The 26,779-nt window shown below is 41.0% G+C and overlaps 1 protein-coding gene and 1 non-coding gene across 3 annotated transcripts; both read right to left on the bottom strand.

The window, feature by feature from the left end:
* Nucleotides 1-441: 441 nt before the first annotated feature.
* On the bottom strand, nucleotides 442-14,775 carry cdhr5b (cadherin-related family member 5b). 2 transcript variants are annotated; one of them, XM_035737771.2, is made up of 15 exons: nucleotides 14,562-14,775; nucleotides 10,139-10,314; nucleotides 9,879-9,929; nucleotides 9,235-9,324; nucleotides 8,876-8,962; nucleotides 8,661-8,759; nucleotides 8,329-8,505; nucleotides 8,046-8,136; nucleotides 7,755-7,852; nucleotides 7,138-7,344; nucleotides 6,745-6,858; nucleotides 6,531-6,597; nucleotides 6,203-6,334; nucleotides 3,647-3,822; nucleotides 442-3,253 (listed from the first exon to the last, which is right to left on the bottom strand). In XM_035737771.2, exons 1-15 carry the CDS (start codon nucleotides 14,650-14,652, stop codon nucleotides 2,696-2,698), a joined length of 2,214 nt encoding a protein of 737 aa, XP_035593664.1. In that variant the 5' UTR covers nucleotides 14,653-14,775; the 3' UTR covers nucleotides 442-2,695. The 2 variants fall into 2 exon arrangements, with proteins under 2 accessions (XP_035593664.1, XP_035593665.1); XM_035737772.2 differs by lacking the exon at nucleotides 6,203-6,334.
* On the bottom strand, nucleotides 4,590-4,643 carry LOC118359394 (U7 small nuclear RNA). The gene has a single exon (XR_004820649.1). It is a non-coding gene; the product is annotated as a U7 small nuclear RNA (small nuclear RNA).
* Nucleotides 14,776-26,779: the final 12,004 nt, after the last annotated feature.

The raw sequence follows: 26,779 nt of genomic DNA on the forward strand, positions 1-26,779 counted from the left end.
GATTAGGAATTTGACATTAGATAATAGTGATATTGCTGATACATGAACACGTGTGGGGTCATTAGGCACAACATTATTTTGGTAATTCCACACAAATACTGCAGTGACAAATAGCTAACATTTTCATTCAGTCCCTGTGATGGATTGGATTGACAAGTGGACTTGTTCTCCCCTGGTATGTCATGGGTTAAGATGTACTCATTCTCATAAATATAGAACATCTAGGATTATTCTACATGGATGATTATTTTATTAGAGTACAAAGTGCACTTGTTTGCATCAGTCTATTGCTCTTTACAGCCCCAGACTGCTGGTAACTAGGGCCTTATCATAAACAAGCACTAACAATGGAGGACTTGTTGCTATCAGCATCTGTACTGCCACGTTTTTACATTCAGGTGTCTGTATTATCAAACTCATGTGAGACATGATCATTCGATATTTGGTTTGTCAAATCATACTTGAGTTCTTTATTATTACATAAATAATTTTATTTTTAACATCCATTATTTACAAAGATACAAGAAAGTTGAAGCTTAAGTTCAAGCCATGAATGATCTTACCCGAACAACGGGAAAACAAAATGAGTTCACATTGCACTTAATGTTATTTTTTTCTGTTTGTGTTTGTGTATGATAACACATTTTCTAATTGTACTGTATCAAGCAATAAAGTGAGTTACTGATTAGTGAACAGCAGAGTTTCGGTAAGCAACAAGGAAGCATGACTCCGATGTGTACGAGGGTCAAAGTTCCACATGATTAATAATGGAGAGCAAGTATGGCAGGGACTAAATGTTTCCAGGATTGATGAAAAAGCAGCAGAAGTTCTAACATGTTGTCCAATAAAATAGTAGTCTAAAACCTCATTCCTGCAGTCAAATGATCAAATCGCCCTGTAGTGGCCTCATGGGTGAAATGTTATTAATATTTTTCAAAATGTCATAATTAATAAACATCATTTTAAAAAACCTGTTAAAAATCCAGTGTTTCTACGTCAACCGGTTTTGTTATATTTCAATCTGCTGTGATGTATATAAAGTGTAATATTGGGATGCTCAAAATTAAATACATTTTAACTCAATATCTGACATGATGCAGGTGTCTTCTTTTTTTAAGCCCATAATAATGTGTGTGAAGTGTATACTTTGTTTCAAAGTAGATTTGTTTAAGACTACCAAGAAACACTCTGTGTGTGACCCTGATTTAGCCCACTGCAGTAAAAGGTTGATGTGATGCTTCAGACAGGTGGGATCCTGGTGCAGAAAATAGCATTTCTTTCTGTCACATACAGTTCAGCACTTCAGAGGCCTCATTTATAAATGTTGCGTACATACAAAATATACCCCGAAACAGTTTTTGAGCATTTATCAAAATTTAACTTGAGAATGTCCCTCCACTCAAACTTCACACCACACGCACACACATTGTCTAGTGGTTGAAGTATTGCATTGCAAGCAGGCCAGTAATGCTGTGTTCACGTGCTCATCGGAACTAGGAAACTCAGAAATGTCTGACTTGCTAACAGGTTGAACGCGACACGTGTATAACTACAACCAGTTAGCAAGTCAAAAATGTGCTGGTTTTCTAGTTCCGACTAGCATGTGAACACGGCATAAGTATTTTGTGCAAATGGTTGCTATTATGACACGCTTATTCATAAAAACAGAATAACAAGATGAAACAATTTCTGTTCAATTTTTTGTTGTTGAATGATTAGACATAGGAATCTATTCCTATTTATTTTATTTTCATAACCATTGCAGAATAAATGTCTCGCCTTCCCGGGCAGTCCAGCATATTAGGTTGGGGGAAGGTCAACGTAAAACATTGTTGAGGTCAGACGTTCTGCTGACAGGTCCACAACAATTTACCATCATTTCTCCTTCAGAAATTGTCACAGTCCTTTGCTAAATACAGAATGTTACTGCAAAAGATTAAAACAGTCTGCCAACACAGTAAATAGACCAGTAGTTTGAACTAAAATGCTACAGCCCACAGCTTTACGCAAAAGACTAATTGTTGTTCAATATTTAGTGTACCAATCGATGATTGTGTTTCTATCTCCTGTCTTGGTATAGGCTTAAACAGGCTATGATGTCACTCTCCTATTGCACAGCAATACTGTAGCCTATACCCATACTGTCAAAGTAAAATTGTTTTGCATATACAATCAATAAAGTGCTTGGCACTCACTATAGGCAGCATGAATGTTAAGTTTGAAAAAGTCACTGTAAAAAACTAAAACATTCTGCACACACCTCTACAAAATGTAATAAAATTTGCCATTACTCTTTCTTTCAGAAACCTACGTGGCCTAATTCCAATAGTTCCAAATTATACAGCAAATAAAGGGCGTTATTGTCACTATAAAAGGTGAATGAAAGGACTTTTTCTGACAGAGTTAGAATGCTTGTCCATGTGTGCACAGTTTAACGACAGGTCTGAATTCTAATGGTAAACATGTGTTTGTAGGGCATATGCCAAGTTAGAAATCTCAATATTTTTAGATGTACGTATTATTTTCAGAAATGGCGCACACAGATATTTAGTGTGGAATTTACACAACAATTATAAATGGGGCCCCAATTGCGCAATATTTAGCTTACCCGGCACAACTGAACAAAAAAAGAAAACCTCACCCACCCAAACAGACAAGGCAAGCTAAATCCAGTGCAGGCCTACCCCTCTACTCCTCACAGGTCAGACGTCTGGATCTTTTCTTTCTCAAAATCCTCAAACCTCACTCCACGGCCATCATCCATATCAGCATCAGAGAACAACACCTTTGGGGTCTGTGGTGACGAGTTGTCATATTCTTCTTCCTCCTCTCTAAACCCCTCCTCTTCCTCATCATCATCATCGTCGTCGTCACCTTCCCGCTCCCCATTGTCAGGTATGATGACCACTTCCTCCTTGGCATTGGGGTCGATGTCCTCTTTGAACCAGACTGACTTGTAGCCCTCCTCCACACGCCTCTCCTTGGTCAGGATGGGCTTCACCTCCTTCTCGCTGTCGGCCTTATCAGACCCTGCCAGGCTGCTGGTGTCAAGCAGAAGGTTGGAGTACAGTGGAGCCGAGACCTTCATGACATTCTCCTCCACAGCTCTGGAGGTCACTCCATTCCCGATGGACCGCTTCCCATCCATCTCCTCTTGGCCTTTGGATCCCATGCTGCTAGTGTCTCCGTCATTCTGGAAGCCCTCGTTGGTGTACTGCACCCCATCCTTGAGTTCGCCGGGACCTTTCCCAAGCTGTAAACAAGCAATGTACCAGTCAGAACAGACTGCATGTAGGGAGGCAGAGCAAAAATCTTTAACACAAATATATATTTTTTGCCATCAATTGATTACTACACTTCAAAATGGTTTTAAGCTGTCCACATAGGATAACCCTTTTTGTTTCCAGGTAGAACCATTTTTGTTTCCAGATAGAACCCTTTTAGTTTCCATGTAGAACCCTCTGTGGTAAGGGTTCTACATGGAACTCAAAAGGGTTCTACCTGGACCCAAAAAGGGTTCTTCAAAGGGTTATCATATGGGGACAGTAGAATAACCCTTAAAGGTTCTAGATAGCTATTTTTTTCTGAGTGTTGCTTTTAAAAGCTTTGCATTGCTATTTCTTCTTGCAGTGTAGAATGAACTCACAGAGCTGCGGAAGATGTTGGCCTCTGACAGCTTCCTCCAATCTGTCTTGCCCTTCTGGATGCGGAAGACGAGCAGGCCCATGACGACCATAGAGATGACCAGTAACACAGCTAGGCTAGCACCCAGGGCAGCCATGTCCCCAGGACCATACCCACCTGGGGCCCCAAGAACCCCTTCTGCAGGTCCAAGGTCAAACCCAATGTTTAAAACATGCCGCCCCTCACAGAACTAAATACAACACAAGAATGGACATTGGCATCCAGCTAATATGTCTACAGGACAGCCATCTTGGTCGGGGAAAACGTTCTTTCTAGAGACTAATCAAATATGGTAAAACATTGTATAATATTGTATATATGCATCTCTATGGCCCACTCCCCCCTAAAACACTTACAAAAGGTGAATTAGGGAAGGGTTTAACAATAACCACAGGAATGTCCAAAGAAATACCTCTAACATTATGTGTGAGTATAATTTCAGCAAGCTTGGGTAAGCGCAGGTTTGCAACCTTCGGACATTGGTTTTACAATCAGTGAATGGATTTTGGGAGGTGTTGACTAACATTATGTGTGAGTATAATTTCAGCAAGCTTGGGTAAGCGCAGGTTTGCAACCTTCGGACATTGGTTTTACAATCAGTGAATGGATTTTGGGAGGTGTTGACAAGCCAAGCGAAAGGACTGTGTGTGACCTTGTGTAAGAAGCATAGGCAGCAGCAATAGGCATTATCAGTGATGTTGTGTTTGGTCTCCTGAGAGAAAAAGAAGGGTGGTTAGGGGATACGCACATGAAAAAAATACTATAGTATACTATGGTATAAATACTGTAGTATTGCTATATTTATATACTATAGTATTCACTGTAGTAATTACTGTAGTGTTCTTGAGGACATTTCTGGAGTATTTACTACAGCGTTTTTATTTGATTATCTTTGACATAGAAGTGGGGGCTTTCTCCTTGAGGAAACCTACTGGACAAATACTAAAATAGCAATTTTCCATTACCTGTAGGTAGGAAGGCCTGGAGGAGTCTGAACGGATAATTCAGAGCTTCTGCTCTTTTCTATAACCTGTAGGTAGGTAGGAGGACTGGAGCCTGATTGGATAGTTCAGAGATTCTAGTCTTTTCTATAACCTGTAGGTAGGTAGGAGGACTGGAGCCTGATTGGATAGTTCAGAGATTCTAGTCTTTTCTATAACCTGTAGGTAGGTAGGAGGACTGGAGCCTGATTGGATAGTTCAGAGATTCTAGTCTTTTCTATAACCTGTAGGTAGGTAGGAGGACTGGAGCCTGATTGGATAGTTCAGAGCTTCTGCTCTTTTCTATAACCTGTAGGTAGGTAGGAGGACTGGAGCCTGATTGGATAGTTCAGAGATTCTAGTCTTTTCTATAACCTGTAGGTAGGTAGGAGGACTGGAGCCTGATTGGATAGTTCAGAGCTTCTGCTCTTTATAACCTGTATAACCTGTAGGTAGGTAGGAGGTACTGGAGCCTGATTGGATAGTTCAGAGCTTCTTTTCTATAACCTGCTCTTTGGATAGTTCAGAGATTCTGCTCTTTTCTAACCTGTAGGTAGGTAGGAGGACTGGAGCCTGATTGGATAGTTCAGAGATTCTAGTCTTTTCTATAACCTGTAGGTAGGTAGGAGGACTGGAGCCTGATTGGATAGTTCAGAGCTTCTGCTCTTTTCTATAACCTGTAGGTAGGTAGGAGGACTGGAGCCTGATTGGATAGTTCAGAGATTCTAGTCTTTTCTATAACCTGTAGGTAGGTAGGAGGACTGGAGCCTGATTGGATAGTTCAGAGATTCTAGTCTTTTCTATCCATGTAATTTCATGGGATGAGAGGGGGAGGCAAGACAGTCAGAGGGCAAGGAGGGAGGATGTGTTAAACTCAAGGCTTGTTATTACGGGTGCATTGCGTGGGTCGAGGGGAGTTTATTAGGTACACCAATTTAGTTCTGGGTCAGACCCACCTTTGCCTCCAGAACAGCTTGAAATGGAATCGTTACTCAATTGGTATCAAGGGACCTAACGTGTGCCAGGAAAATGTTCCCCACACCATTACAACACCGCCACCAGCCTGTACCGTTGACACCAGGCAGGGTGGAGCCGTGGACTCATGCTTCTTACGTTAAATCCTGACTATCAAAATAAAATAAAATAGCATTTTCTTTGTCACATGCGCCGAATACCTTACCATGAAATGCTTACTTACAAGCCGTTAACCAACAATGCAGTTTTAAGAAGAATATGAGTTAAGAAAAATATTGACTAAATAAACTGAAGTAAAAAATAAAAGAGCAACAATAAATAGGGCTCCCGAGTGGCGCAGCGGTCTAAAGTAATAAATTTGATAAAGACAGACCCCTGCTCTCTGCGCCTGATTCCATCCACCACTCATAGTTATTCGTAACAGTACTAGACATGATCGAGGGATACTAGTGTGGAGTATAGTATTCTACAGTATACTATCATTTACTACAGTTTACTAGAGAATTCTATAGTAAATACTATACTATTCTATAGTAAACTGTAGTATTTTTCCATGTGGGTACCTGTTGTGGAGTTGATGGCGCCATGGGTGGCAGTAGCCATGTCAGTGGTGGCCATGTCAGTGGTGGCCATGTCAGTGGTGGCCATGTCAGTGGTGGCTATGTCAGTGGTGGTTGGGGCCATGGTTGTAATCCCTGGGAGGAGAGCAGTGTCAGCAGCTGTTCATCATGGACCCCCTCCCCATCTCTGTCCCTCCATAGCATGGAGAATGACATAGGGCGCGCAATAGCAGGTGATTTGCGTGTAATTAATGGAGAGCAGGGAGTGTCATAGGCAACCCAGTGTTATTTATAACTATGTAAGTATATTGGCTACATTAATGGGTTTTACCTGGCATGACCTCCACCTTGAGAGCTGCTGTAGTTGATTCTGCATTGGATGAGTCGATGGCATGCAACTGAGCAAACAATCAAAAAGTTAAACATTGAAAGTCTAAGTACAAGATAGTTTTTTTCTAACGTCTTACTCAAACACCTTCAGTTGACTTTACTCTAGTTTATTTGTAGGTTGTTGTTTTGGCTTAAAGGGAACAGAACACACTCACATTCATGGAAACAGTGCCTGGCATAACATTTTTAGTCATGAGGATGAAGCCTTGCGGGGTAATGGAGAATTCAGTGCTTCCCTGAACCTCATATCTCACATCAGGGTTGATTCCCTGTAGAGAAGGATTGGTTAGCCATAATGTTAGATAGGGGTACCATGAAATAAGGTCCCTGAAATGGGAAATGTAAGCTAACTAAAGATCATATTTAGAGTTAGTGTGATCAATATCAATATCATCTGTAGCATATTTGAGGTCTCTATAAAAATAAAATATATCCAATAAATATCGAAGTCACACATTAATTGCAACCTTTTGTCTGAGATCTGTACTTTACATGTGCAATATGTTTTCACTGCTACCGACACAAGGGAATAGACCCATAGACCTTACATCAGCATAGTCTGTGTCCTTGGCCTGGACCTTGAGTGGCCTGTTGGAGGCTTTGCTCTCCAGAACCATGCTGTCTACACCCGCGTCTGCAGAGATGAAGCCCTCATACTCCATCTTCTCAAACTGCGGCGGGTTCACACTCTTTTTCACAACAACGATAGTGACCGTTGTGGTCGCAAACTGGTCACCGTTGGATGTCTGTAAAGCCTGAGAATAAAAACCGTGTTAACATTTTCTATCAATGATTGTATCTGTGCCGCAAAAACATAATCCTGTGATGTCAACTGCATAATTATATTAATTGCATTAAGAGGTTACTACACACTCTTAGGAAAAAAGGGTTCCAAAAGGGTTCTGCTTCTGTACCCATAGGAGAACTCTTTTTGGTTTGAGGTAGAACTATTTTGGGTTCCATGTAGAACCCTCTGTGAAATGGGTTCTACAGGGAATCCAACAGGGTTCCACCTGGAACCAAAAGGAGTTCTTCAAAAGCTTCTCCTATGGCGACAACCGAAAAAACCTTTTCAATTCTAGATGGCACCTTTTTTTCTAAGCGTGTATCGACTATATGGTTGCCAGAGGTCTATATGGATATATTCAGAGAAACTTTGAATTACCAAAACTGTTAAGGTCAGTGGGCCCGCTATATCTGCCGCCTTCGACATGGTGATGTCCCCAGTGTTCTGATTGATCTGAAAAATGTCAGATTCAGACCCTTAAAAAGAGAAAAAAATAAACATGAGAGCCCTGTTAGTAGAGGTATTTTCATTGGAGAAGAAATGTGTTGTTGGCCACGCCTATAGGTGAGATAGTTCCTCTGTGAATTATAGCCGAGTCTGTCAGTATCAATGATCGTGATATTTCTGAGAGTATTTACATGTAAAATGTTGAATATTCATGATGCTTACCAGTTGGAAATCTATACATTATAGGCACATTTAAGCCTTTGTCACCATCAATGGCATGCACCGGACCTGGCAGCAATGGCAATGCACCAACCTGGGACGTAAATGAGACTTTGCATTACTTACTGTGGCTACTGTCACTACTATTTCAATCCAATAATGTCATGGGCTAAGCTAAACACATAATGATGGCTAGCTGTAATGAGTAGATTGTGAATATTAGTCAGATGTATTATAAGATTATAACAACGTTGTTGTTTTTGAGGGGAGAGGATGGTGGACGCACCACTTGCTCTGTTAAGTTGACTGTTCCTGTATATCCAGAGCTGAGGCAGATTTTGGACATGTCAAGTATGGTTTCTGTGCAGGGCTGAAACCATGGTGGACGGTTGTCAATGTCCATGATGTTGACATGGATAGTGGCTGTGGCAGTGAATGAAGGTGGTGTGGATGTGGGGGTATCCTGAATAAAAACACAACAAAAGGACTCGGTGAAGATCTAAAGCTTGGATGCCGTCAAATAGATGATGGTTTCAACCAATACAGTTTATTATTCCATGGCCCCAAACAATCAATCACTTTCATTACAAGAACTATAAAAACAGAACAAGCACTCACCTGAGCAGATAATATAAGTGTCACACTTGTCACTGCGTCATAGTCAAGAACATGTTGCACTAGTATATTTGGGCTGTTTTCTTGCAGTCTAAAACCCTCCTGTGAGAATTTAAAAGGACGTTATTTTATTTTTCAATAAGTTATGAATGGCTGGGAGGAGCAATTTCTTTTAGTATTCGCTCTCATATTTAGACAGGATGAGGATGGGGACTTACTGTATCTGGCACTAGGCTGTAATAGAGTCGATCCTTATCTGCATCTGTTGCTACAATTGCACCGACACTTTTGCCTACAGGTGACAACTGGTCCAAAGAAAATAACACATACATTGTTTATTTCTGTCACGAGTAGTTTTTTAAATATGTTTTATATATAGAATAGAGTTAATGGAATCAGACATTCTACCATGAAACCTTAACAGGATTCTAGAAATATGGTAAAGTACTCATGGCTAGTATACCAACTGCTAAACTGTTTATCTGCTTAACTGTTTGACTGACTAGCTAAAAACGTGATCTAACTTCCCTATGACTGATAATGAAGTACACTAACTGAGAAAGAAATGTGCACTCACCTCATCGACATTGAGAGTGTACTGGCTTTCTGCAAATACTGGCGGGTTGTCATTCACATTCTCAATAAGTACCACTACTATTAGAGTGAGCTGGAATGAAGATCACATTTGAATTACTGACTCCATAGAGGTATATAAGTAAAATTAGGTTTAACTTAAGTTTAATATTGCATGCCATATGTTATAAATCTAACAATATTTAAGGGTTTTACCTCAAAAAAGGTCACAGTAGCTTTGAATATATCTTTGATAAGTAATTTTGCTCTAAAGGAGTGTTGTCCCTTGAGCACTACAGGTATACTGTATAATAGAAATCAAGTGCTATTTGCACGTGAAAATGTCATGGAATGCAGTTTGGAATATTTCTCCATTTACACTTTGATAGTAAACTAAATGTACAGTGTACAGTCTGTATGTCTATTCCATAAAATTACCATACACAAGTGTGTAGCCAAAACCCCCAGTTATGACTGAATGAATCTCAAATCCAAATGATTTGTATTATAATGTCAATCGATGTATTATGGACATTACTTTTTATTGTAATTACTTTTCTAAATAATGTATTTATTAGTCCAGCTTGCCCATAGGGTAGCCACTCCCATAACATATCGATCATTAAAAGTATAAGAAAGTGCACTTACAGATTGTTCACCTTTTGTACAAAGAAGGTCAATGGTGAAAGATGTTTTGGTCTGTGAAATAAACAAAATTACACCAACTTCTCATCTGCATTATACAATTGACTATATTCATAATCAACTGCAAGAAAAGGGCTAATTAATGTGGAAAAGGCACCAGCAGAGCCAAGGGGATTAAGTGTACCCAACAACACATGTGCCTTTCGTAGCTTAATCTAGATCCAAGATGAAAACCTATTCATGCTAAAAAAGTGATAACATACCTCATAGTCCAAAACTTTTACAGCTGTAAGATCATTGCCATTCAGACCAAAAGAGTCTGCAGGATTACTGGCAATAGTTAGGTTCACTCCTTCTTCTGTGATGATTGTGGTCACAACAGCACCAACGGCGTTGTTCTCTCTAATAGTGGGAGGCGTTTCCCCAGCCCTGAAGCATACTGCAATGGAAGAGAGAAAAGACGTATAACAATGACTGAACAGTACCCAAATTATGTAACATAAAGTCAAATAATTGTCTGTTTTCAATGAAAGTATCATTCAAGCAAAATGTGTTTGAACTCTATGGATATTATCCCACTGGGCACACCACGTCATTTAAACATGGAGAATTGGGTCATTTGGTAGATACAGTACGTTGATGAATGAGATTCCAACCTATTTTCACCAACTCAAAAAGATAGAAGTTTGTTGACTTTTCAATGTGTTATCACAGCACTTTCAACCATTTAAAAGCACAACAAAGTTCAAATGGTAATACAAGGTCAGATCTTTGTATTCATTAAACAACCTCATGTGTTACATTAAAGAACATACTGTAAGTGATCAATGCTGTTTGAGATTCTGTGCAGATTATTACATGAATTGTGAAGATTTCCACAGACCTGCGACCCTGAACAAGCATGCTTTCTATGATTACATAGGAAGACATTTATACTTACATTAGGGTAACCTCAACATGTGGCCATGGATGTGTTACTCATTTTAAGGTTGAACAAATATTGTTACATTTGTTTTAAAGATATCCTTAACATTAGGCTATTTACTGCCTAACAAAAGTAATATTGAATTGTGTTTGGTTGACAACGCAACCAAAAATCAACATTTAAAGTAGATTTATCTACTGCTTGGATAGTTAGATCTGGGCCACTTGCTTTATCCTATTATTTTATGTATTTAACTTATATTACGGTTGAGATGGAGACATGAATCCAACATATAATTTGTTAACCTGTAGAAAAGTTAAAAGGCTATTTAATGTATTGCAAAAATCCTGAATCCAAGATGGCGTAGCAGTCAGACATCTTTTGTCCTCGTCTTGTCCTGTCCCGTGTATATCCCTTTATATCTTTTTCTTCGCATATCTTTTTTGTATATTTTTTCTAAACCTCAACTTCAAAACACTCTCCTGCAACCCGCCTCACCCAATGTGGTGCGGTTCTGTTTTCATCTAAAGTATTATTCACCTCGAATCCGAAATCCCCCAACAGAAGCTAGCCAGCTCACTAGCTACTAGCTAGTAGTCAGCTAACCACTGCTAGCGGTCATCAGCTAATCTTTAGCTCGGAAAGCTCTTGCCAGTTTGTACAACGTGACTCAGACCAGAGCATACCGGACCTATTTTCTCTCCACATCCCCAGAATCCTACCGCAAGCTCTGAACATTTTCACCTGGATCATCGCTGCTAGCTAGCTGCTATCTGAGTGACTACTGGCTAACGTTGGTCCCGGAACAAGAACCAATTAGCCTGGAGCTAGCCCATGCTAGGCCCTTTCTCCCGGCTAGCTAAAGAGGCCCATCAGCCACTAGTGGGCCACAATACCTTCTACTGCCGGTATGGGGCACGGAACCCTGCCGATCCTTCACGACTGGACTATGACGTAATATGCTCGAGGGGGTACTCATTTGGCCTCTACATCGCAACGTCCCCTGAATGCCCATCCGCTAGCCACAGCCCTCTGGCTGTCTAGAGCATATTGGACTGTTGGCTGTATAGATCCATCGGCCAATTTCTTGGGCCATTATACCTATTTTGCCAATTGGACTTGGACCCCTCTGCTACTCGGAACCCCACTAATTCATCACGATTGGTCTATCGACGTCACCGCACGTGGAGGCTAAAAAAGACTTTCCCCGTCAAGACGTCCCTCTAAGGTTCTTCTGCTAGCTTGCTAGCCCCGGCCTGCTAGCTACATTTACATTACATTTAAGTCATTTAGCAGACGCTCTTATCCAGAGCGACTTACAAATTGGTGCATTCACCTTATGACATCCAGTGGAACAGCCACTTTACAATAGTGCATCTAAATCTTTTAAGGGGGGTGAGAAGGATTACTTTATCCTATCCTAGGTATTCCTTAAAGAGGTGGGGTTTCAGGTGTCTCCGGAAGGTGGTGATTGACTCCGCTGTCCTGGCGTCGTGAGGGAACGGCGATTCAGACTCCGCTGTCTGAATCGCCGTGTCTCTAGCCAGCCCAACCACTCACTGGACCCCTATTGATCACCCGGCTATGCATGCCTTTCCCTAATATCAATATGCCTTGTCCATTACTGTCCTGGTTAGTGATTATTGCTTTATTTCACTGTAGAGCCTCTAGCCCTGCTCAATATGCCTTAACCTACCATTTAGTTCCACCTCCCACATTTGCGGTGCCATCACCTGGTTTAAACGTCTCTAGAGACAATATCGCTCTCATCATTACTCAATGCCTAGGTTTACCTCCAATGTACTCACATCCTACCATACCTCTGTCTGTACATTATGCCTTGAATCTATTCTCTTACGCCCAGGAACCTGATCCTTTTACTCTCTGCTGTGAACGCACTAGACGACCAGTCCTGATAGCCTTTAGCCATACCCTCATCCTACTCCTCCTCTGTTCCTCTGGTGATGTAGAGGTTAATTCAGGCCTTGCAGTGCCTAGCTCCACTCCTACTCACCAGGTGCTTTCATTTGTTGACTTCTGTAACCGTAAAAGCCTTGGTTTCATGCATGTTAACATTAGAAGCTTCCTCCCTAAGTTTGTTTTATTCACTGCATTAGCACACTCTGCCAACCCGGATGTCCTGGCCGTGTCTGAATTCTGGCTTAGGAAGTCCACCAAAAACCCTGAAATCTCCATCCCTAACTAAAACATTTTCCGAAGATAGAACTGCCAAAGGGGGCGGTATTGCAATCTACTGCAAAGATAGCCTGCAGAGTTCTGTCTTACTATCAAGGTCTGTGCCCAAACAATTAGAGCTTCTACTTTTAAAAATCCACCTTTCCAGAAACAAGTCTCTCACTGTTGCCGCTTGCTATAGACCACCCTCTGCCCCCAGCTGTGCCCTGGACACCATATATGAATTGATTGCCCCCCATCTATCTTCAGAGCTTGTGCTACTAGGTGACCTAAACTGTGACATGCTTAACACCCCGGCCATCCTACAATCTAAGCTTGATGCCCTCAATCTCACACAAATTATCAATGAACCCAGCAGGTACAACCGCAAATCCGTAAACACAGGCATCCTCATAGATATCATAATAACCAATTCGCCCACCAAATACACCTCTGCTGTTTTCAACTAAGATATCAGCGATCACTGCCTCATTGCCTGCATCCGTAATGGGTCTGCGGTCAAACAACCACCCCTCATCACTGTCAAACGCTCCCTAAAACACTTTGACCTGGCCCGGTTATCCTGGAAGGATATTGACCTCATCCTGACAGTAGAGGTTGCCCGTTTATTCCTAAAAAGTGCCTTCCTCACAATCTTAAATAAGCATTAGCATTGAATAGCCCCTGTGATATGCAACTTTTCAGGGAAGTTAGGAACAAATATACACAGGCAGTTAGGAAAGCTAAGGCTAGCTTTTTCAAGCAGAAATCTGCATCCTGTAGCACAAACTCAAAAAAGTTATTGCACATTGTAAAGTCCATGGAGAATAAGAGCACATCCTCCCAGCTGCCCACTGCACTGAGGCTAGGAAACACTGTCACCACCGATAAATCCACTATAATTGACCATTTCTTGGGCCTTCCTCTGACACCACCTGGTATAGAGGTCCTGGATGGCAGGGAGCTCGGTCCCTCTGTTGAGTCTAGCCTTTGGAATGACTTTGATAGCAACAGTGAATCTATTAAGTTAAGATTTCTCAACAATCATTCTCATGATACCACTTTGGTTGTAGTCAGTGTAATATCAACTACAGTGGATATTACATTGAAGATCAGATGTTGTTTCAAATGTACAAATTCAACATATTTTATACAAGGTTTGTCTATGTTGAAAATTCGTTACCGGGATGACATAATCCTGTGGTTGAAATTTTACCCTCAAAACAACAGTTTACAATGATAACTTTTTTTAAATCCAATGTATTTCCCACGTAGATTCCACGTCACTATAAGCTGGAAAATGACGTTGAAACAACCAGTTCGTGCCAAGTGGATAGCTTTATGGTTTATCTAATTAAATAACAAGAAAATACAGGTAATACATATATAGCCTTAGTTTCATTGGTGATTAAAGGACTGAGAAAATGCAATATTTTATTTGGGACAAATTCCAACTCCAGAATTAGAATTCCAAATTCGAAGTGTAAAAAAAGTCATTGGACAACCAATCTGAAACATATTTCAAAAGCTGCAGACCCTGAAGCTGTGTCCCTGTCCAATAATCATTTCAGTTTAGAAATACTTACTCTGTTGCGCTTCAGTTGATCTGTGAAGCAAAAACACAAGCAGAAAGCTCAACAAGGTCCTCAAAGTAAAGTGTGGATATTTCTTCTCCATTGCCCTGTTCAATTGTACGATCGATCCTAATGAAATAAGGTAGGAATAGCAGGGCTTTTGTACCGACTTGTACTTGTCCGCATAAAGCAGTGATTATATGGCCTGAGGAGAGAGGACTGACTTTAGTCTCCACCTTTGTGACTATAAGGCTTATCTGCTGTTTTATGATCAGAGGAGAGGAGCATGTCTCTGGTGGACTTTCCCCCCTCATAAAGATGCACATCTGTTGTGGAGAAATCATACAATAATAAGAGCCAATCCTACATGAAAGCAGATCTGTTTTTGAGGTTGAGATGAGATCTATTTGTCTGATCATTATATGAGAAATTGCACATGATCTGTTTTGAGGGCAGCATGGGGGAAAGGGATGGACCTTTTTGTCCTATAAGCTATAGTGTCCAGAGAATAGAACACAACTGTTGTAAAGTATAGTGAATAACCTGTAAGAAGAAATCATGTGAGGCATGATGACCTCCCTAAACTTGGAGGATTAAGCCCATAAAAAAATGATTTGATATATGTGTCATATTTTCTAATATGGAACTACTAGGCCACCGGGTCTGAATGACAATGAAAACAGGAATGTGTGGTGGCCTTTGGTCAGTAGCAACAAACTTCATGACTGTATGCTGTAAATGTACAACAACCATCCACATGAGGACAACAAATATCAGGAGTTACAAAGGCCTATATTACTGACTATCCAAATATTAATGTTACCTACTGCAGACACTACTTTAATGATTTGGGGAGAATTAGATCCATATGACATCCATAAATGTATTTAAGACTTTGGCCAAACACCGTAAGGCCGAATTCAAAACGACATCAGATTAATTATCAGGTTTCAACAGGGGCAGTCAAATGAAAGGTGAAGGCAGGCAGGGGTCGATAATCCAGAGTAGCGGAAAAGGTACAGGACGGCAGGCAGGCTCAGGGACAGGGACAGGGTCAGGCAGAGTGGTCAAGCAGGCGGGCTCAGAGTCAGGACAGGCAAAGGTCAAAACCAGGAGGACGAGGAAAAATAGAGACTGGGGAAAACCAGGAGCTGAGAAAACCGCTGGTTGACTTGAACAAACAAGACGAACTGGCACAGACTGACTGAAAACACAGGTATAAATACCCAGGGGATAAGTGGGGAAGATCTGCAACACCTGGAGGGGGGTGGAGGCAAGCACAAGGACAGGTGAAACATATCAGGGCATGACATTAATAAGGAAATGATTAGGAGAAGATTGTTTCATCGTTTCGATGAGAGATGCTGGAGGACCTTTGAATGGGTGGAACACAAGGGCGTATACTATAGGATATAACCTAGTTTCATCTGTGACTACACCACAAGACTATTCAACTCCACCCACCAAGTGCCACTGTCATACTATGATGATTTTCATGATTTGTTTTTATGTACTTTTATGTAGTTATGTAGGCCAGGTGTGTGGGCTGACTCTGACCAGATAGTGGCAAAAAGAAACCGAGTATGCCTATACCAGCGGTGGTCGGTGCTGTTTAAGATGAGGAAGGACAATTTGTTTTCTTCTCAAGAGCAGGGCCTTTTTTCTATTACAGCATTTTGGATGTCATTAATATTCCATTCGCCTGTTTCAATGTAACAGCGACAGGTTTAGGCTACTATATGATACTCAAATTTTTCCAATACTCATCACGAGGTTGCTACAGCCTATAAATGAAAGTTTACACAGTAGATGCACACAGCTCGAGAAATACATTTCAGGTGATGGACAGTAACACATGGTCAGACAGTGACACATTCAATCCTGCCTTGCTCACTCTTGTCTGCATCGAGCTGATCTAGGGTGTAATAATTAGTCCAACAGTTGCAAACCAGTTTCTATTGGACAAATTCAAGTATGTTTATCTCCATTTCTTTTTCAATTGAATCGGCGTAATAAATACACCCCTGATCATACGTAAACACAGTTCACGTTCATAGCAGCTACGTTGTATTCCTTCTCGCATCTACGTGCTCTCCTCCTCTTACCTTTTCCCTTCACTTATGGACTTCAATGCACAACACATCAGCTGTATGTGACCAGGTCCAAAAAATCTTTCCATGCCAAACCATATCATAACTGCTACACACAGCCTACATCGTTGTCACAATACTAGGTAAAAAGCTTCCCTGTACTTGGAAGAGTTCCAGTGTTGTGTTGGATAATCATAGCCAGCTAGCTAACATAGCATCCCTCTGTTTGAGCCAGGTGTTTGAGTAGGCAAAACTAGATAGCTGCATTTGCTAGATAAGTGAAAGAAAACTATTTTAAAAGGTATATCTCTTCTCTCTCTTGCTTCTCCTTCATTTTTGAAGAAATTCATTTGTTCAAAACTCTTCAACAATTGTCTTTCTCTCTCTTCGAGTCAACTACTCACCACATTTTATGCACTGCAGTGCTAGCTAACTGAAGCTTTTGCTTTCAGTACTAGATTCATTCTCTGATCCTCTGATTGGATGGACAACATGTCAGTTCATGCTGCAAGAGCTCTGATAGGTTGGAGGACATCCTCTAGAAGTTGTCATAATTACTGTGTAAGTCTATGAAAGGGGGTGCGAACCATGAGCCTCCTAGGTTTTGTATTGAAGCCAATGTACTCAGAGGAGAATGGAAGCCAGCTGTTGACTTGGAAGAGTTCCAGTGTTGTGTTGCATCACCATGATGCAGAGTGCTGTTGTCGTCAGTAACAAATATCAAAGCTAAGCCGGGCTTGGTTACAACTCTGGATGGGTTAAAACTTGGTTAAAACTCGGGATAGCTGTAGATAGATCAACTACAGGGAACTTGTTATCAGATCAATGTGCAAAGAAAAGGGGTTAGTCCATGACAGTCTTTATATAGTATCAGGTATCAGTCCATGACAGTCTTTATATAGTATCAGGTATCAGTCCATCACAGTCTTTATATAGTATCAGGTATCAGTCCATCACAGTCTTTATATAGTATCAGGTATCAGTCCATCACAGTCTTTATATAGTATCAGGTATCAGTCCATCACAGTCTTTATTGGTACCAGGTATCAGTCCATCACAGTCTTTATATAGTATCAGGTATCAGTCCATCACAGTCTTTATATAGTATCAGGTATCAGTCCATGACAGTCTTTTTGGTATCAGGTATCAGTCCATAACAGTCTTTATATAGTATCAGGTATAATTTTACACACCCAGTCTACAGATACTCAGTGGTCGAAAAAGTACTCAATTCTCAAACTTGAGTAAAAGTAAAGATACCTTAATAGAAAAGGACTCAAGTAAAAGTGAAAGTCACCCAGTGAAATACAACTTGAGTAAAAGTATTTGGTTTTAAATACACTTAAGTATCAAAAGAAAATGTAATCGCTAAAATATACTAAAGAATCAAAAGTAAAAAATTAAAGTATGAATAAAATTCATTAAAATTCCTTACATTAAGCAAACCAGACAGGACATATTCTTGTTTGTTTTGTTTGGCCGAAAATTTTCTTGTTTGTTTTGTGAGTCCGCCAGATCAGAGGCAGCAGGGATGACCAGGGATGTTCTCTGTTTAGTGAGTCCGCCAGATCAGAGGCAGCAGGGATGACCAGGGATGTTCTCTGTTTAGTGAGTCCGCCAGATCAGAGGCAGCAGGGATGACCAGGGTTGTTCTCTGTTTAGTGAGTCCTCCAGATCAGAGGCAGCAGGGATGACCAGGGTTGTTCTCTTGATAAGTGTGTGAATTGGACCCTTTTCTGTCCTGCTAAGCATTCAAAATGTAACAGGTACTTTTGGGTGTCAGGGAAAATGTATGGAGTAAAAAGTAAATTAATAGTAATGTAAAGTACAGATACCCCCAAAAACGACTTAAGTAGCACTTGAAAGTATTTTTACTTAAGTACTTTACACCACTGCAGATATTGGGTAACACTTTATAATAACGTTAATAAACTAGCCATTACTTAAGATTTTATAAATGCTCATTACTTGTAATGTTTATAAATGTTTTTAAATATATATATTGATAAATAGTTTGTTAATGCTTAATCATGAAAGTTACTGTGCTATTGTAAAGTGGTACAGACACTGGTGATACAGGTGGGAAACTAGATATCTAAATCACTATGACAACTTATAAATAACTACAGATTAGCCTAATTCATACTCACAAAATATATTTATTACACCCTGAGACCTCTAAATAGCATTTAGTTCCATGATTGATTAAACATCACATCTAATAGAATAGTACCGTAAAATGTCTAAACAGTCCATTGTTTACTACTGTAACATTAGTTAGTCAGTCTTCCATGGTAGTCCAGTTGGAGAGACGCCAGTTGCTTCCCGCATTTCCATCCCTGTTGTCCTCCAGTTACAACTCAGTTATAACTCAGTCTGCCCAGTGGTAGACATTGGGACACATGTACTGCTTTAACAGCAGGTTGACCTCTGCATCTGCTCCTAACCCACTGTGGACAAGCATGCAGTGATACATTGATACAGTATATGAAATTATTATGAGTTATGACACGTACAGCAGGAAACACCAACACATATGGAAATTAACATGTTTGTTTACTCTGTTCATGAGAGAGAGAGAGAGAGAGAGAGAGAGAGAGAGAGAGAGAGAGAGAGAGAGAGAGAGAGAGAGAGAGAGAGAGAGAGAGAGAGAGAGAGAGAGAGAGAGAGAGAGAGAGAGAGAAAGAAAGAAAGAAAGAAAGAAAGAAAGAAAGAAATAAAGAAAGAAAGAAAAATAGAAATGAGAAAGCAAACGAGAGAAAGGGAAAAATGAGAGAGACAGAGAGAAATTTGACACTGGTGTTGTCATAAACAAAATAGAGCTGTATAAAACAGACATCCACATTCAAGTCAACGTTACGTGATAGTAATTATATTTCTATGAGTGACATTACCTTTTCTTAACACTCTGCATGCGTTGGAGGAAGGCGCAGATTGAGCTGTGCTTTGCCTTGGACCTCAGGTACTCAGCGTATCGGTTGGAGAACTCAATGTCCCCCAACTGTCTCGTCTGTGGGCCTGATCTTCTAGATTGACTGGAATAGTAGGCAGATCAATGAAGTGGTAGAAACATTAGTACTAGTGCTTAACATGCCGATATGGTCTCATTAGAATATTTAACCAATGCAGATACAGTGGCTTGTAAAAGTATTCACCCTCTTGACATTTTTCCTATTGTGTTGCCTTACAACCTGGAATTAAAATTGATTTTTGGGGGGGTTTGTATCATTTGATTTACACAACATGCCTACCACTTTGAAGATGCAAAATATGATTTATTGTGAAAAAACAAGAAATAAGACAAAAAAAACATAACTATTAACCCCCTAAGTCAATACTTTGTAGAGCCACCTTTTGCAGCAATTACAGCTGCAAGTCTCTTGGGGTATGTCTCTATAAGCTTGGAACATCTAGCCACTGGGATTTTCACCCATTTTTCAAGGCAAAACTGCTCTAGCTCCTTCAAGTTAGATGGGTTCCGCTGGTTTACAGCAATCTTTATGTCATACCACAGATTCTCAATTGGATTGTGTCTGGGCTTTGACTAGGCCATTCCAAGATATTTAAATGTTTCCCCTTAAACCCCTTGAGTGTTGCTTTAGCAGTATGCTTAGGGTCATTGTCCTGCTGGAAAGTGGTCTCAAATCTCTGGAAGACTGAAACAACAGGTTTCCCTCAACAATTTCTCTGTATTTAGCGCCATCCATCATTCCTTAAATTCTGACCAGTTTCCCAGTCCCTGCCGATGAAAAACATGGTGTTCTCGGGGTGATGAGAGGTGTTGGGTTTGTGCCAGACATAGTGTTTTCCTTGACGGCCAAAAAGCAACATTTTTGTCTCATCTGACCAGAGTACCTTCTTCCATATGTTTGGGGAGTCTCCCACATGCCCTAACACCAAACGTGTTTGCTCATTGTTTTCTTTAAGCAATGGATTTTTTCTGGCCACTCTTCCATAAAGCCCAGCTCTGTTGAGTTTACGGCTTAAAGTGGTCCTATGGACAGATACTCCAATCTCTGCTATAGAGCTTTGCAGCTCCTTCAGTGTTATCTTTGGTGTCTTTCATGGTTGGTTCTGTAGCTCAGTTGGTAGAGCATGGCGCTTGTAACGCCAGGGTAGTGGGTTCGATTCCCGGGACCACCCATACGTAGAATGTATGCACACATGACTGACTGTAAGTCGCTTTGGATAAAAGCGTCTGCGAAATGGCATATATTATTTCATGCCTCTCTATTTAATGCCCTCCTTGCCTGGTCTGTGTGTTTTGGTGGGTGGCTGTCTCTGGGCAGGTTTGTTGTGATGCTTTTTACATTTTTTAATAATGGATTTAATGGTGCTCCGTGGGATGTTCAAAGTTTTGGATATTTTTTTTATAACCCAACCCTGATCTGTACTTCTCCACAACTTTGTCCCTGACCTGTTTGGAGAGCTCCTTGGTGTTCATGGTGCCGCTTGCTTGGTGGTGCCCCTTGCTTAGTGGTGTTGAATACTCTTGGGCCTTTCAGAACAGGTGTATATATACTGAGATCATGTGACAGATCATGAGACACTTATATTGCACACAGGTGGACTATATTTAACTAATTATGTGACTTCTGAAGGTAATTGGTTGCACCAGATCTTATTTAGGGGCTTCATAGCAAAATGCTGAATACATGTGCACACACCACTTTTCAGTTGTTTATTTTTGAATTTTTTTTGAAAGAAGTAATGTTTTGCATTTCACTTCACCAGTTTGGGCTATTTTGTGAGTGTCCATTACATGAAATCCAAATAAAAAATCCAGTTAAATTACAGGTTGTAATGCAACAATAGGAAAAACACAGGGGGATGAATACTTTTGCAAGGCTCTGTATATGCCACACATGAAGCCCCCATAGTGAGAAAAATTGTTTTTTAAGAGGAGCATGGATGTGTAACCTACCTCAGTCTTGCCTCGACTAGGGCATCCACATAGTTCCTGGCGTACAGGGACTGGGTGTTTAAATGACTGATCTCACTCCTGATGATCCCCTCCAGATCCCCCTGGTTACTGTGGTAATGACATGATATGATATTAAGTTGTGGAATAGCACACACCAGCTAGTAACACTGGCTGCACATATACACATGTATGAAATTACATATTTGCAGGGGACCAAAGGTATTGAAATCCAGATCAGGCAAGGTGAGCTATAAATGAGTGGACAAGAAAATCTTACCTCTCCCACAGAGGAAGGGATGCTGTATGGTGGAAGAGAATGGTTGTGAGCAGTAGCATCTGTCCCATACTGATGAGAAAGGCCATGATGTTACCCTGGAAAAATATTTAAATAGTTGGGAACTAACAAGACAAATGTTCTACAGTAGGTCTAGTCTTCAAGTCACATAATCTGACCACCCCAAAAATATATTTTAAATAATCATACTGTACATGATACATTTCCCCCGATCTGAGCACAAACACAAGTGATACACTAACAATCCCAGCAGTAGCAGCGACTCAACCACTTAGGTTGTTGAGACAGGCAGCCCAAACACTATGTTTTCCACTAATTGGTCTTTCTTGACCAATCACATCAGCTCTGAAAAAGATCTGATGCGAAAAGGTCTGATGTGATTTTTCAAAAGACAAATTAGTGGATATAATATCAGAACTGGGCTTGCCTGTCTAAATGCAGCCTTAGAAGCCCCTTTAATTGCTCCTCAGATCTAATAGAGAGGAACAAGGAATGTACTGACCTTGGTCTGGAGTGGCATGAAGCAGAAGAGTGACCGTCACCTGAGAGAGAATGTAGGGTCCCTCTGTGTGGTCGCCTTATGTAGCCCTGGACGTTATTGACCCCTTCACAGAACCTACGCCAGTGATGTCAACCGCCCGCTTCACATTCAGACTGACCCCTTTTGCCCGTCTAGATAGATACTATTTATTGTCATTCATATTTGCTGATGTAATTAAATCTCTGTTATTCGTGTTCTAATCAGGGCATGATGGTCCTGTTTGTGTACTTTGTTTAATAGAGATCAATCACATTGCCGGTCTTCACTTCCTTAATTGGTTTGTACTGCTGCAGATTGCTACTATTGGGCATGTCACATGGGTGTTTTCACATGATGAAATCAGAGAAAAAAATCAATGTCAGAGAACTGATTGCTTGACATACATTCGACACCTAGGAGTGAATCCCAGATTAACACGTGTTTAGTTTGCCTCATTGGCACTGAAAATGGACAGGTCAATGTGGCAGATGTATCAACTACAAGTACTGTGTAAGTCTTTGACCAGTCAAGTCAGTTTTGACAGCCATCATTTAAGACAGCAAAAGCCTCTATGAGTGTGATGGTGCGTGATATACAGTGGGGCAAAAAAGTATTTAGTCAGCCACCAATTGTACAAGTTCTCCCACTTAAAAAGATGAGAGAGGCCTGTAATTTTCATCATAGGTACACTTGAACTATGACAGACAAACTGAGGGGAAAAAAAACAGAAAATCACCATGTAGGATTTTTAATTTATTTATTTGCAAATTATGGTGGAAAATAAGTATTTGGTCAATAACAAAATACTTTGTTATTGACCAAATACTTTGTTATATACCCTTTGTTGGCAATGACAGAGGTCAAAAGTTTTCTGTAAGCCTTCACAGGGTTTTCACAGACTATTGCTGGTATTTTGGCCCATTCCTCCATGCAGATCTCCTCTAGAGCAGTGATGTTTTGGGGCTGTTGCTGGGCAACACAGACTTTCAACTCCCTCCAAAGATTTTCTATGGGGTTGAGATGTGGAGACTGGCTAGGCCACTCCAGGACCTTGAAATGCTTCATACAAAGCCACTCCTTCGTTGCCCGGGCGGTGTGTTTGGGATCATTGTCATGCTGAAAGACCCAGCCACGTTTCATCTTCCATGCCCTTGCTGATGGAAGGAGGTTTTCACTCAAAATCTCACAATACATGGCCCCCCATTCATTCTTTCCTTTACATGGATCAGTCGTCCTGGTCCCTTTGCAGAAAAACAGCCCCAAAGCATGATGTTTCCACCCCCATGCTTCACAGTAGGTATGGTGTTCTTTGGATGCAACTCAGCATTCTTTGTCCTCCAAACAGGACAAGTTGAGTTTTTACCAAAAAGTTATATTTTGGTTTCATCTGACCATATGACATTCTCCCAATCTTATTCTGGATCATCCAAATGCTCTCTAGCAAACTTCAGACGGGCCTGGACATGTACTGGCTTAAGCAGGGGGACACGTCTGGCACTGCAGGATTTGAGTCCCTGGCGGCGTAGTGTGTTACTGATGGTAGAGTTTCTTACTTTGGTCCCAGCTCTCTGCAGGTCATTCACTAGGTTCACCCGTATGGTTCTGGGATTTTTGCTCACCGTTCTTGTGATCATTTTGACCCCACGGGGTGAGATCTTGCGTGGAGCCCCAGATCGAGGGAGATTATCAGTGGTCTTGTATGTCTTCCATTTCCTAATAATTGCTCCCACAGTTGATTTCTTCAAACCAAGCTGCTTACCTATTGCAGATTCAGTCTTCCCAGCCTGGTGCAGGTCTACAAGTTTGTTTCTGGTGTCCTTTGACAGCTCTTTGGTCTTGGCCATAGTGGAGTTTGGAGTGTGACTGTTTGAGGTTGTGGACAGGTTGTGGTCTTTTATACTGATAACAAGTTCAAACAGGTTCCATTAATACAGGTAATGAGTGGAGGACAGAGGAGCCTCTTAAAGAAAAAGTTACAGGTCTGTGAGAGCCAGAAATCTTGCTTGTTTGTTATTGACCAAATACTTATTTTCCACCATAATTTGCAAATAAATTCATTAAAAATCCCACAATGTGATTTTCTGGATTTTTTTTCTCATTTTGTCTGTCATAGTTGAAGTGTACCTATGATGAAAATTACAGGCCTCTCTCATCTTTTTAAGTGGGAGAACTTGCACAATTGGTGGCTGACTAAATATTTTTTTTGCCCCACTGTATGTCTTGCTCACATTGCGGGACATGTTGTTGTCTTGGCACCACTCTGCCAGGTCTCTGACCTCCTCCCTATAGGATGTCTCATCGTTGTCGGTGATCGGATCTACCACTGTTGTGTTGTCAGCAAACGTAATGATGGTGTGGGAGTCGTGCTTGTCCAAGCAGTCATGGGTGAACAGGGTGTACAGGAGGGGACTAAGCACGCACCCGTGAGGTACCCAGTGTTGAGAATCAGTGGGGCAGATGTGTTGTTGCCTACCCATACCACCTTGGTGTGGCCAGTCGGGAAGTCCTGGATCCAGTTGCAGAGGGAGGTGTTTAGTCCCAGGGTCATTAGCTTACTGATGAGCTTCGTGGGCACTATGGTGTTGAATGCTGAGCTGTAGTCTATGAACAGAATTCTCCCATAGGTGTTCCTTTTGTCCAGGTGAGAAAGGGCAGTGTGGAGTGTGATTGAGATTGCTTCATCTGTGGATCTGTTGGGGCGTATGCGAATTGGAGTGGGTCTTGGGTTTCCGGCATGATGGTGTTGATGTGAGCCATGACCAGCCTTTCAAATCACTTCATGGCTACCGACATGAGTGATACGGGGCGGTAATCATTTAGGCAGGTTACCTTCACTTTCTTGGGCACAAAGACTATGGTGATCTGTTTGAAACACGTAGGTATTACGGACTCGGTAAAGGAGAGGTTGAAAATGTCAATGAAGACACTTGCCAGTTGGTCCGCGCGTGCCTCGAGTATACGTCCTTGTAATCCATCTGACCCCACGGATTTGTGAATGTTGGCCTGTTTAAAGGTCTTGCTCACATCGGCTACGGAGAGCATGATCACACAGTTGTCCAGAACAGCTGGTGCTCTTATGCATGCTTCAGTGTTTCTAGCAGGCGCCATTATATACTAACCAGAGAATATTGTTTCTCATGGTCTGAGAGTCTTTAAGTGCCTTTTGGTAAACTCCAGCGGGCTGTAATGTGCCTTTTACTGAAGAGTGGCTTTTGTCAGGCCACTCTACCATAAAGCCCTGATTGGTGGAGAGCTACAGAGATGGTTGTTCTTCTGGAAGTTTTTCTGATCTCCACAGAGGAACTCTGGAGCTCTGTCAGAGTGACCAATGGGTTCTTGGCTACCTCCCTGACTAAGGCCCTTTTCCCCCAATTGCTCAGTTTGGCCGGGCGACCAGCTCTCGGAAGAGTCTTGGTGTTTCCAAACTTCTTCCATTTAAGAATGGGGACCTTCAATGCTGCAGAAATGTTTTGGTACTCTTCTCTGTGCCTCGACACAATTCTGTCTACGGACAATTCCTTCGACCTCATGGCTTGGTTTTTGCTTTGACATGCACTGTAAACTGATGGACCTTATATAGACGTGTGTGCCTTTCCAAATTATGTCCAATCAATTGAATTTACCACAGGTGGATTCCAATCAAGTTGTAGAAACATCTAAAGGAGGGTCAATGAAAAAAGGATGGATCCGAGTTCAATTTGTCATAGCAAAGGGTCTGAATACTTATGTAAATAAAGTATTTATGTTTTTTATATTGAATAAATTAGCAAACATTTCTGAAAACCTGCTTTCGCTATGTCATTATGGAGTATTGTGTGTAGATTAATGAGGATTTTTAAAATACATTTTAGAAGGCTGCAACGTAACAAAATGTGGAAAAACGTCAACATTTTGTGGTGTTACAGCTTGAATTTAAAATGGATTTGATGAGATGTTTTGTCACTTTCCTAAACACAATAACCCATAATGAGAAAGTTCATTTTTTAGAAATGAAAAAAAAGCTTAATGTCCAGACAACAAGTATTCAACCCCTTCGTTATGACAAGCGTAAATAAATTCAGGAGTCAACATTTGCTTAACAAGTTACATAATAAATTGGATGGACTCACTCTCTGTGCAATACTAGTTAACATGATTTTTCAGTAACTAACTCATCGTTTTGAATGACTACAATTATTGTATCTGTAAGGTCCCTCAGTTGAGCAGTGAATTTCAAACACAGACACAACCACAAAGACCAGGGAGGATTTCCAAAGACTCGCAAAGGGCACCTATTGGTAGATGGGTAAAAATCTAAAACGCAAATATTGAATATTTATTTGAGCATGGTGAAGTTATTAAATACATGTATCCTTCCTAACTCAGTTGCCAGAGAGGAAGGAAACAGTTCAGGAATTTCAA

Source organism: Oncorhynchus keta, chromosome 26 (genome assembly GCF_023373465.1).
Source record: "Oncorhynchus keta strain PuntledgeMale-10-30-2019 chromosome 26, Oket_V2, whole genome shotgun sequence".
Classification (NCBI taxonomy): Eukaryota; Metazoa; Chordata; class Actinopteri; order Salmoniformes; family Salmonidae; genus Oncorhynchus; species Oncorhynchus keta.